This window comes from Girardinichthys multiradiatus, chromosome 13, assembly GCF_021462225.1.
Source record: "Girardinichthys multiradiatus isolate DD_20200921_A chromosome 13, DD_fGirMul_XY1, whole genome shotgun sequence".
Taxonomy (NCBI): domain Eukaryota; kingdom Metazoa; phylum Chordata; class Actinopteri; order Cyprinodontiformes; family Goodeidae; genus Girardinichthys; species Girardinichthys multiradiatus.
Genome location: NC_061806.1, coordinates 13,043,018 through 13,054,969, shown reverse-complemented (window position 1 = coordinate 13,054,969; position 11,952 = coordinate 13,043,018). Strand labels below are relative to the sequence as shown.

General features: G+C 39.9%; 1 protein-coding gene across 1 annotated transcript; it reads left to right on the top strand.

Moving 5' to 3' along the window:
- Window positions 1-6,386: 6,386 nt before the first annotated feature.
- med10 (mediator complex subunit 10) lies at window positions 6,387-10,272 on the top strand. The gene is made up of 4 exons (XM_047383053.1): window positions 6,387-6,662; window positions 6,751-6,834; window positions 7,256-7,358; window positions 9,572-10,272. The coding sequence occupies exons 1-4, from the start codon at window positions 6,541-6,543 to the stop codon at window positions 9,665-9,667; spliced, it is 405 nt and encodes a 134-aa protein (XP_047239009.1). The 5' UTR covers window positions 6,387-6,540; the 3' UTR covers window positions 9,668-10,272.
- The last annotated feature ends 1,680 nt before the right edge of the window (window positions 10,273-11,952 follow it).

The window sequence follows — 11,952 nt, the reverse complement described above, 5'->3', positions numbered from 1 at the left end:
AAAAGTGTGAAAGAACTGAAAATATGTCTTATATTCTAGGTTCTTCAAAGTAGCCACCTTTTGCTTTGATTCCTGCTACGCACACTCTTGGCATTCTGTTGATGAGCTTCAAGAGGTAGTCACCTGAAATGGTTTTCCAACAGTCTTGAAGGAGTTCCCAGAGATGCTTAGCACTTGTTGGCCCTTTTGCCTTCACTCTGCGGTCCAGTTCACCCCAAACCATCTCAATTGGGTTCAGGTCCGGTGACTGTGGAGGCCAGTTTATCTGGCGCAGCACCCCATCACTCTCCTTCTTGGTCAAATAGCCCTTACACAGCCTGGAGGTGTGTTTGGGGTCATTGTCCTGTTGAAAAATAAATGATGGTCCAACTAAACAAAAACCGGATGGAATAGCATGCCGCTGCAAGATGCTGTGGTAGCCATGCTGGTTCAGTATGTCTTCAATTTTGAATAAATCCCCAACAGTGTCACCAGCAAAGCACCCCCACACCATCACACCTCCTCCTCCATGCTTCACGGTGGGAACCAGACATGTAGAGTCCATTCTTTCACCTCTTCTGCGCCGCACAAAGACACGGTGGTTGGAACCAAAGATCTCAAACTTGGACTCATCAGACCAAAGCACAGATTTCCACTGGTCTAATGTCCATTCCTTGTGTTCTTTAGCCCAAACAAGTCTCTTCTGCTTGTTGCCTGTCCTCAGCAGTGGTTTCCTAGCAGCTATTTTACCATGAAGGCCTGATTCACACAGTCTCCTCTTAACAGTTGTTCTAGAGATGTGTCTGCTGCTAGAACTCTGTGTGGCATTGACCTGTTCTCTAATCTGAGCTGCTGTTAACCTGCGATTTCTGAGGCTGGTGACTCGGATGAACTTATCGTCCGCAGCAGAGGTGACTCTTGGTCTTCCTTTCCTGGGGCGGTCCTCATGTGAGCCAGTTTCTTTGTAGCGCTTGATGGTTTTTGCAACTGCACTTGGGGACACTTTCAAAGTTTTCCCAATTGTTTGGACTGACTGACCTTCATTTCTTAAAGTAATGATGGCCACTCATTTTTCTTTACTTAGCTGCTTTTTTCTTGCCATAATACAAATTCTAACAGTCTATTCAGTAGGACTATCAGCTGTGTACCGTATCCACCTCCTACACAACACAACTGATGGTCCCAAACCCACTTATAAGGCTTGAAATCCCACTTATTAAACCTGACAGGGCACACCTGTGAAGTGAAAACCATTTCAGGTGACTACCTCTTGAAGTTCATCAACAGAATACCAAGAGTGTGCGGAGCAGTAATCAAAGCAAAAGGTGGCTACTTTGAAGAGCCTAGAATATAAGACATAATTTCAGTTGTTTCACACTTTTTTGTTCAGTATATAATTCCACATGTGTTAATTCATAGTTTTGATGCCTTCAGTGTGAAGCTACCATATTCATAGTCATGAAGATAAATAAAACTCTTTGAATGAGAAGGTGTGTCCAAACTTTTGGTCTGTACTGTGTATATATATATATATACAGTAAAAAGTGAAACTTGTACATTATTTCCATTCATACACACAGACTTATATATTTCAAATGTTTATTTTTTTAATTTTGACGATTATAACTGATAACTAATTCCAAACACAGTATCTCAGAAAATTTGAATATTGTGAAAGGTTCAATATTGAAGACACCTAGTGCCACACTCTAATCAGCTAATAACCTCAAAACACCTGCAGAGTCCTTTAAATGGTCTCTCAGTCTAGTTCTGTAGGCTACACAATCATGGGGAAGACTGCTGAGTTGACAGTTGTCTGAAAGACAACTTTGACACCTTGCACAAGGAGGGCAAGACACAAAAGGTCATTGCTAAAGAGGCTGGCTGTTCACAGAGCTCTGTGTCCAAGTACATTAAGACAGGCGAAGGGAAGGAAAAGACGTCGTAGAAAAAAGTGTACAAGCAATAGGGTTAACCGCACCCTGGAGAGGATTGTGAAACAAAACCCACTCAAAAATGTGGAGGAGATTCACAAAGAGTGGACTGCAGCTGTAGTCAGTGCTTCAAGAACCACCACGCAGAGATGTAGGCAAGACATGGGTTTCAGCTGTCGCATTCCTTGTGTCAAGCCACTGTTGAACAAGAGGCCAAGAGGCAGCATCAGAAGCATCTTGCCTGCATGGGTAAAAACAAATAGGATTGGGCTGCTGCTGAGTGGTCCAAAGTTATGTTCTCTGATGAAAGTAAATTTTGCATTTCCTTTGGAAATCAAGGTCCCAGAGTCTGGAGGAAGAGAGGAGAGGCACAGAATGAGGTCCAGTGTAAAGTTTCCACAGTCAGTGATGGTTTGGGGTGCCATGTCATCTGCTGGTGTTGGTCCACTGTGTTTTCTGAGGTCCAAGGTGTACGCAGCCGTCTACCAGGAAGTTTTAGAGCACTTCATGCTTCCTGCTGCTGACCAACTTTATGGAGATACAGATTTCATTTTCAACAGGACTTGGCACTTGCACACAGTGCCAAAGCTACCAGTACCTGGTTTAAGGGCCATGGTGTCCCTGTTCTTAACTGGCCAGCAAACTTGCCTGACCTTAACCCCAAAGAAAATCTATGGGGTATTGTGAAGAGGAAGATGCAATATGCCAGAGCCAACAATTCAGAAGAGCTGAAGCCCACTATCAGAGCAACCTGGGCTCTCATAACACCTGAGCAGTGCCACAGACTGATCGACTGCCACGCCGTGTTGTTGCAGTAATCCAGGCAAAAGGAGCCCCAACTAAGTATTGAATGCTGTACATGCTCATACTTTTCAGTTGGCAAACATTTCAAAAAATAGTTTGTTGTATTGGTCTTAAGTAATATTCTAATTTTCTGAGATACTGACTTTGAGGTTTTAATTAGTCGTCAGTTATAATCATCAAAATAAAAAAAAAAGACTTGAAGTATGTCAGTCTGTGTGCAGTGAATGAATACAATATACAAGTTTCACTTTTTGAATGGAATAACTGAAATAATTGTTTCATGATATTCTAATTTTATGACCAGCACCTGTGTGGGTGTGTGTATATATTCATCATTTCATTTGTTTTCTGCATTTAGTTAACAAAGATGTTGAAGTAGTTGACATGCCTCTACTTTTACTATGGTTATTATAACCTATTAGATTCTCATTTAATATGTGCAAAGACAGAACATCTCGTAAAGTCTGTAACACGTTGCGTGATGCATTAGACAATGCAGCCCCCTTGAAAAAGAAGGTAACTATTCATAGGAGGCTAGCTCCCTGGCTTAATTCAGAGCTGTGTACTTTAAAGCACAATGTTAGAAAATTGGAGAGAAAGTGGCGCTCTACACACCTAGAGGATTCCTACTTAATCTGGAAAAATAGCCTACTGTTGTATAAAAAGACACTTCGCCAAGCCAGAACAACTTATTTCTCATCATTAATAGAAGAGAAACAGAATAATCCTAGGTTTCTCTTTATTACAGTTGCTAAACTTACACAGTCATAGTTCTGTTGAGCCATCCATTCCGTTAGCTCTTAGCAGCCATGACTTTATGGGATTCTTCTTAAATAAAATTGATTCTATTGAAAATAAAATCTTTGACATACTCCTGAAGAGGATTACTTTATCCTCAGCAAGTGAGACAACATTGGAAATAACTGCAGAACCTGATCTGTGTTTGGACTGTTTGATCCTGTGGAGCTTCCTGAGTTATCACAAATATTAGCTTCATCTAAACCTTCAACTTATATGTTAGACCCAATCCCAACCAAATTATTTAAGGAAGTGTTCCCTCTGATTACCAGCCCCATTTTAGATGGAGCAGCTCTTCTTTCTATGATTAATCTATCTTTAGTAAATGGATATGTACCTCAAGCTTTTAAGTTAGCTGTAATTAAACCTTTACTTAAGAAACCTTCGCTTGATCAAGATGACTTGAGAAATTACAGCCCTATATCCAATCTCCCATTCTTATCTAAAATTCTTGAGAAAATAGTTGGTAATCAAATGTGTGAGCATTTACACAGCAATGACCTGTTTGAAGAGTTTCAGTCAGGCTTCAGAGCTCATCGTGGTACTGAAACAGCTCTGCTGAAAGTCACTAATGATATTCTTATGGCCTCAGATAATGGACTTGTGTCTGTACTGATTCTGTTAGATCTCAGTGCTGCATTTGATCCAGTCGATCATAATATTCTCTTAAAAAGGCTGGAATATGCTGTAGGGATCAGGGGAACAGCGCTAGGCTGGTTTAAATCTTATCTGTCTGACAGATTCCAGTTTGTTCATGTAAATGATAAATCATCTTTAAACTCCAGGGTTAATTGTGGAGTACCACAGGGTTCAGTACTTGGACCAATTCTCTTTACTATATATATGCTTCCAATAGGTCAAATTATCAGGCAGCATGGGATACATTTTCACTGTTACGCTGATGATACTCAGCTTTACTTATCCATGAATTCTGATGAGCCCAACCAGTTGAATAGACTACAAGCATGTCTTGAAGACATAAAAACTTGGATGACTTTAAAGTTACTGCTTCTAATTTCGGACAGACAATCTCAAGACAGAAGTTGTCATCTTTGGACAGGAGTCTTTAGAAAAGAAACTGCTTAGTCAATCACTTAACCTGGATGGCATTTTACTGACCTCCGATAATAAAGTAAAAAAACCATGGTGCTATTTTTGACCAGGACATGTCATTTAAATCCCATATTAAACAAGTTTCTAGGATTTCCTTCTTTCATTTCCGGAACATTGCCAAAATTAGAAATATCCTATCCAGGAGTGACGCTGAAAAACTAGTCCATGCATTTGTTACTTCAAGGCTGGACAATTGTAATTCTTTACTATCAGGATGTCCACAAAATGCAGTTAAAAGCCTTCAGCTGATTCAAAATGCTGCAGCAAGAGTTCTGATGAAAATTAAAAAGAGAGATCATATTTTTCCTATTTTAGCTTCTCTTCATTGGCTCCCTGTTAAATCCAGAATAGAATTTAAAATTCTCCTCCTCACATATAAAGCCCTTAATGATCTAGATCCATCATACATCAGAGATCTGATTGCTCCATATGTTCCTAACAGAGCACTTCGTTCTCAGACTGAAGGTTTACTGGTGGTTCCTAGACTCACTAGAAGTAGAATGGGAGGCAGATCCTTTAGTTATCAGGCTCCTCTCCTGTGGAACCAGCTCCCAGTTTTAGTCCATGAGGCAGACACCCTGTCTACTTTTAAGGCTAGGCTTAAAACTTTCCTTTTTGATAAAGCTTATAGTTAGAGTGGCTTAGTTTATTCTGAGCTATCTCTGTAGTTATGCTGCCATATGCTTAGGCCGCTGGAGGACATACTGACCACTTCACCCTCTTTGCTACATTCTCACACTACTCTCCAATTTTGCATTATTTGCTGTTATTTCAGCTTTTAACTTTGTTCTCTCTCTTTTTTCTCTTCCTAGAAGCTACACCTGACCTGACTCTGTGTCTACCTGTGACTATTTTCTGGAGAGGGGCATCGTCCAAACCTCTGCTGGCAACAACTTAATGCTCACCTTCTACCGATGATCCAGATGGCCGTCAGTGTTTAACCCTTTCTCTCTCCTAGACATGGCAATTGACTGAGCTTTTACTGTAACTAATTATATGTGCTCTCTTTCAGACTCTCACCTTGAAAACTGGCTCAGAGTTTATCTGTTCTTTCTTTCTAGGTGAAACGACTAAAGGAGCTACATCCACTAACATTTACTTTTCCTTCCCATAGAAAGGACTCCTGGATCAGTGCTTCTTTGTGTCTCTGCTCTGTTCTCTCAAACCCCCAGTCGGTCGTGGCAGATGGCCGCTCACACTGAGCCTGGTTCTGGTTCTGCTGGAGGTTTCTTCCTGTGAAAAGGGAGTTTTTCCTCTCCACTGTCGCTACATGCATGCTTAGTATGAGGGATTGCTGCAAAGTCACCGCCAGTGACTGTCCACTGTCTCTACATGCTCATCCGGGAGGAGTGAATGCTGCAAGTCACTGACTGGATGCAATCTGCTGGGTTTCCTTAGAAAGAAAAACTTTTTATCCAATTTGAATAAATAACTAACTCCGACTGCACTGTTCAATCGTTAGGATTCATTGGAATGTATGTACCTGACTGTTGTGAAGAGCCTTGAGACGACATGTGTTGTGAATTGGCGCGATATAAATAAACTGAATTGAATTAACACTTCAAAATCAGCAATTTATGCTAACTTATCTTTACACGGAGACTGTTTTCTGAGGTTAAATAATCTTAAAAGTGTAAAAATCAACTGCAGCAGTCTCATTCACGAAGAACAGCCCTGCTCTCAAACAGCAAGACTCTTTGCGACACAATACGACAATCTTCCAGTACTTGTTTCCAGGGTAACACGATTGCGTTAACAGACAATTCTCAACAGCGATTGGCTGGTTGCCGGCCGTAAAGTGCAGCGGCGTTCTAGTTGTAGTGTAGGTGGCAGTAAACAACGCTAGGTTAGTTGAGGGATTTCCGATACGTTGTTATTAGTACATATTTATTTGGTTTAAAAAAAGGTCAAAATGGCCGAAAAGTTCGATAATCTCGAGGAGCATCTGGAGAAATTCATTGAGAACATTCGACAGCTGGGAATTATCGTCAGCGACTTCCAACCGAGCAGCCAAGCGGTCCTCAACCAGAAACTGTGAGTTAGGTTTTAATCAGCTACATATAAAGATAGCCCCACGGTAGAAAGCTTCATGTTAAGCTGCTCTGTTGGCGTATCTCCCCAGGAACTTCATGATATCCGGGCTACAAGACATCGATAAGTGCCAAAAGCAGCTTCATGACATTAACGTACCCCTGGAGGTGTTTGAGTGAGTCCTGCGACTGGATGGCACCATGTTTTGTTGTAGCTTGCTACAAATTTTCTTCCTTTTACTAAGGGATTTTTTTTTTCTGTCTTTAATGCGCCACAGTTAGCACTAATGGTACTGTCAGGCCACGCTGAACTCCATTACATATTTAGTCGATTTAAGATTATCAACACTTTTTAGTGTGTTTTTTTAATACCAGATGGGATGTAGATCTACTGTTTACCTCTGATGCCTGTAGATATACATTCGGCATGTGTATATACAGAAAATATGTATTGAAGTAGGTCAGAGATCAAGAAATCAAAGCTAGACCTCAGTAAGATGGATGCTGCCAATGTTCTACAGACAAATATTTAGGTCAGTTAGTTAGTATTTGTAGCACGCCTTATCATGATTTGATGTTTAATCCTGTGTTTCAAAGGTACATCGACCAAGGCAGAAACCCCCAGCTGTACACCAAGGAATGTCTGGAGAGAGCCTTGGCAAGGAACGAGCAGGTCAAAGGGAAGATAGACACCATGACGGTAATAAATTATAGTGGGGATACTGACATTACCAACAAGCTTCCCACGCAATCTGGAAAAATCTGCAACAGTATGGAATTTGATTTAAGTGTTTTCCAGATCTGGATAAGTATAGAAAAAAAATTGAGAAAATGGATCTGAAAAATATTTGGATTGAATTTAGCCCCCATACTATTCTCTATAAGTCACATCCATCTACCTATCTGTCCGTCTGTTTCTCCATCCATCCTACACAGATGTCCTTACAGTCTGTAATTTTTGCATGATTCATATTTAGAGGCTGTAGAAATATCTACTATAAGATTATAGTTGGCTTTCCATATTTAAAAAAAAAAAAGGCTGGAAAAGGACTGAAACTCAGGAAATTTGAATCTGGAAAAGAATGGAAAAATGTGTAGGGTTCCTGTAATGAGCCGAACTGTCCCAGTAAAGTGGCCAGTAATAGTTCTCAATATTCCCGTTTTCTTGTAAACAGAGTCATTTAGCCACGTGTAACTGTCTTTATTTAGGTGTGATTTCAACAAAAACTCTTACCCAGCATTCTGTTGATTTATGTGTTTTATGTTTCTGGTAATATTTGTCTCAAACCTCTTTGCTAAACATAACAAACACAAGGATTAAATTAGGACATATGTTCATGCTGTCATGTTCACGTAAATGTGCATTTAAGCAAATTTACTTAAGTCTTTACATGAGAAATGCTTCTAATCGGCCCCATCGAATAATGAAAGTAACTTAAAGCCTTATTGGATGTGTTATCTTTTCCATTTGGTGCAGTTCCCTTACGTTTTGGACCCACACATTGTAGGAGGGTGGTTCCACTTGCATCCACTTAGTTGTAATGCATTTCAGAGCTACATTTAAAAAAATATGATGTAGTCCTCTCTTGCATATCTGCAGGTTTGATACCGAGTAATGCAACTGCTACCTTCTTATGTATAACTTATTGAAAGATCTGGTTAATAGCCCTGTACACTTCTTTCCAGAAGGTTTTTAGGGCATGTCCAGAAAATGTGTGTGTGGTTAGGTACTGTTGAGTTACAGTTACTCCAACACAAGCTTTGTACTCTTAGGTCAAACTAAGCAACTACATCTGAGATCCTGAAAAATCTACAAATTATTTTCCATTTAAATTCATGCCATATATTTGAGTTTGTAGTTTGGTGTGCCTCCATCCAAGCCTCCTCCCACATTTCACCAGAAAGGATTTTAGCCTTCTTTGTCTCCCATCTTTGTTTCATCTGGGTGGGCCTATTAAGACTCATTGACGGTAATACTTTGTAAAGAGTTTCAGTTTCTTATCCTCTCTACCATTTTGGGATTGAGTTAGGAGGTTTTCTATTGGTATGGGATGTAATGCTCTTTTCCATTCCCTGTGTGAGGTCAGAAAAAAGCGCAGCTGTAGATACCTAAAGAAATCAGTTCTCAGGAGATGAAAGTGTCTGTGTACCTCTTCAAACATAAGATTGTTCTTGGCAATCAACTGATGTATAAAAGGGAGTCCTTGATCAGCCTATTTTGCAAAACCCTTATGAATGGTATTGGCGTTAAAGGATTTGATAAGTGCGATACTTGTTAGTACTGACAGAACTCCAGGCAATTTAAAGGCAACCTGTACTTTGTTCCAGATTTTAAGTGTAGTCTTAGTCCACAGTGACAGGCCCTTTAAGAATGGTAATACCTTTAGGGGTTCAGAACACACTGTTTGTTCAATGTTTAGCCACTTTGTGTGAGAATCGCCTTGGATCCAGGAGATTAATGGCTTTAATTGTGCTGCCCAATAAAAATATTTTAGAACCAGGAGATTAGGTCCCCTTTCGGCCTTTCCTCTCTGTAGTGTTTTGTATTTTATGCGTGGGCATTTTCTTTGCAATATAAATTTTGCAATTATTTTATCCAATTCCACAAATGTGGATTTTGGGATTCCATACAAATATTACAGTCTTGGTACTAATTGTTGTTTTTAAAAAGCATTGAAGTTGTTTGTTGTACAGTATTACTACCTCAAATGAAAGTAAAAAAAAAAAAAAAAATCAATACAATCCAGGATTTAATATGACGTTCCAGATGATGAGTGGATGTAAACTTCTCAAACTTCGCTATCTTATTATAAAATCAAGAGAACTTACAGATCACAATGAGTTTAATTCAGTTTATTTATCTAGCACCATGTAAAATCACGACATTGTCTATTTCCTTCTCTTGTTCTGCAGAAATTCAAGAGCCTCTTGATTTCTGAGCTCAGCAAAGTTTTTCCTGAGGAAATGGCCAAGTACAGAGATATACGTGGGGAAGATGGGCCTTCCTAGTGGCTGCAGCACAGAAGCATTCTGACCATCCACCTGTGACCTCTCCTGTATGGAACGTCTGAATGGATTTCATCAGGCTGTTTGTTCTGTGGCTGCCAGAAGCATGTGATCACTGCTTATTATTTCTCCTAAATATTGTGCGTCTCTTGCTGATTGATATTCTAATGAATGAGGTTGTATGTCAGAGCCGCACCCAAACTCTGCCACTCATTACCTTTTTGTACATTGAAACCTATTTAAAACCATTCTTATTGGAGAAACATAACTTTTTTTAATGCCTTGGATGTGTTGTAAGGGTGTGCATTAATTTTCTTCATTCAGCTTTGAGTTTTACAGGCAGAAATGTTTCAAGGCTCATTTCTAATGAAGAATATAAAATAGACTGTCAGGTGCACAAACAGTATATTTATACCTATATTTTTTTATAATGCTTCTGTATCATTGTGCTAATTCATAGGATTTTGTATCAAGCTCAGGTTTTTAAGGGCCACAATTGAATGGAAATGTTTTCTGACGACAACTTTGTGCCTCAGCGTACAATCTTTATGCGTCACGTGTTTATATTGTAATGTTTGTTAATAAATCCATTTTTTTTAATGCTGAAACAGAGTAGCTTTTTTAAGGTATGACTGGAAGTAAAAAAAATTAAAGCTGCAAGCAGCATTGGCGGCCCTCGCAGCAAAGCTCTGCTCGCCCTGTCTAGTGATCTCGGGAGCCTGGCATCGTCGCCTCCTCGCCACTGTCGAGCCTGCCGCTCCATTCTGCACATTGCCACTAGGTGGTGCCGTGAACAAGCCTTTGTACGACTCTTCGTTCATGCCGAGTTCTGCTTTGGTGAGAAGCGTTTAAAATTTGGCCGAAATACGACCTTCCCATTGGAAGCTGTGCTTACTTGGTTGTTAGTGGGTGGGGCTAATGTGATGTCATCAATTGACAGTGCCACCGTGTTCAGCATTTGTCCATGATGATGCATACCAAATTTGAAGGGAATTCGATGATGTATGAGGGTGATAAAGTGGTTGAAGTTTCCTAGGGGCGCCGTTGATCCAAATACCAATGTGATGCGATGGAGATGGTTAGAGGATGACAGATCAACCATATTCAGTTTGGACCAATCAGATCATGCATGTATGTCTACAGCCAACTACTCAAATGGAGAGATATCGAAATTCGCCACACTGCCACGCCCACATGCTTTGATGCAGCAAAAAGCTATTGATAACTTTAGATCCTCAATGCCTTGAGAATATACTGAGTGATTTGGAAGTCTGTAAGTGAAAAGCTGTAGGAGTTCGCTCAGATACGAGGCTAGAAAGAGCAAAAATGGGGTCAAAATTGCAACTTCAATCCAAAATGGCTGACTTCCTGTTGGTCTTAGGGCATATCCCCGAGAGAGTTTTTTTTCATGATTTGAAGAGATCTACCAGTGTACCAAATTTCAAACCTCTAGGACTCACCCGTTGGCCTGTCTCAGTTTAGGGGGCACTGCCATGCCATGCATGCCCATTTTCAATTACATTAAAATTCAAAAGTTTTAGTTGGGGGACAATTTTAGGTAAAGTTTGGTGAGTTTTCATATATGTTTAGGCCCCCAAAAAGCCGATTAAAGGGGCATAATAAAAATAAATCCTGTGATTACAATAGGCCTTTGCAGCAATTCGTGGCTCGGGCCTAAAAATGGTGGCCTTTGTTTAATAGAACTGGCAAAGATATGTTACATTAACATGCATCACTATATGTCATCATGCAGCCTTGGAATATGGGCTTCAAATGATATTAACTTTGCCTTTTAATCAAAAGTTGAACAAAAACATCAATATGGAGACATGTCGTTTGTGATGTCAGCCAAATTAAATGGTGAAAGTGAGGTGAGTCGGGTTACCTGGCACCACCTCAGTAAAAGGAAGGAGAATCAAGAGAAAGTGGAAAAGGTTTTATTACCGGGTTGTAACGGCATGCCTACATGATAGTGAATAATTATTTGAAAATTTCCCATTTAAAATGTTTTTAATTTAATTTCTTTTAAAAATATGTTTAAAAAGATGAAATATTTGGATCATTCAGTCTCACCTTTCTCCAAAAAACAAACAGGATTAGTAGCTGTGTAGATTATCTGGGAAATATCCAAGATGCTGTTAAAAAAGCCCTTGTACCGTACACAGATCTGCCTTTGTATCAGTGACGTCTTTGGGATTGCTCAGCTCAGGTAGCACCTTGTGCGAAATTATATCCGTGCTGTAAAAGGCTCCAACACTGATACACAGAGAGACATACGCACAAGAGAT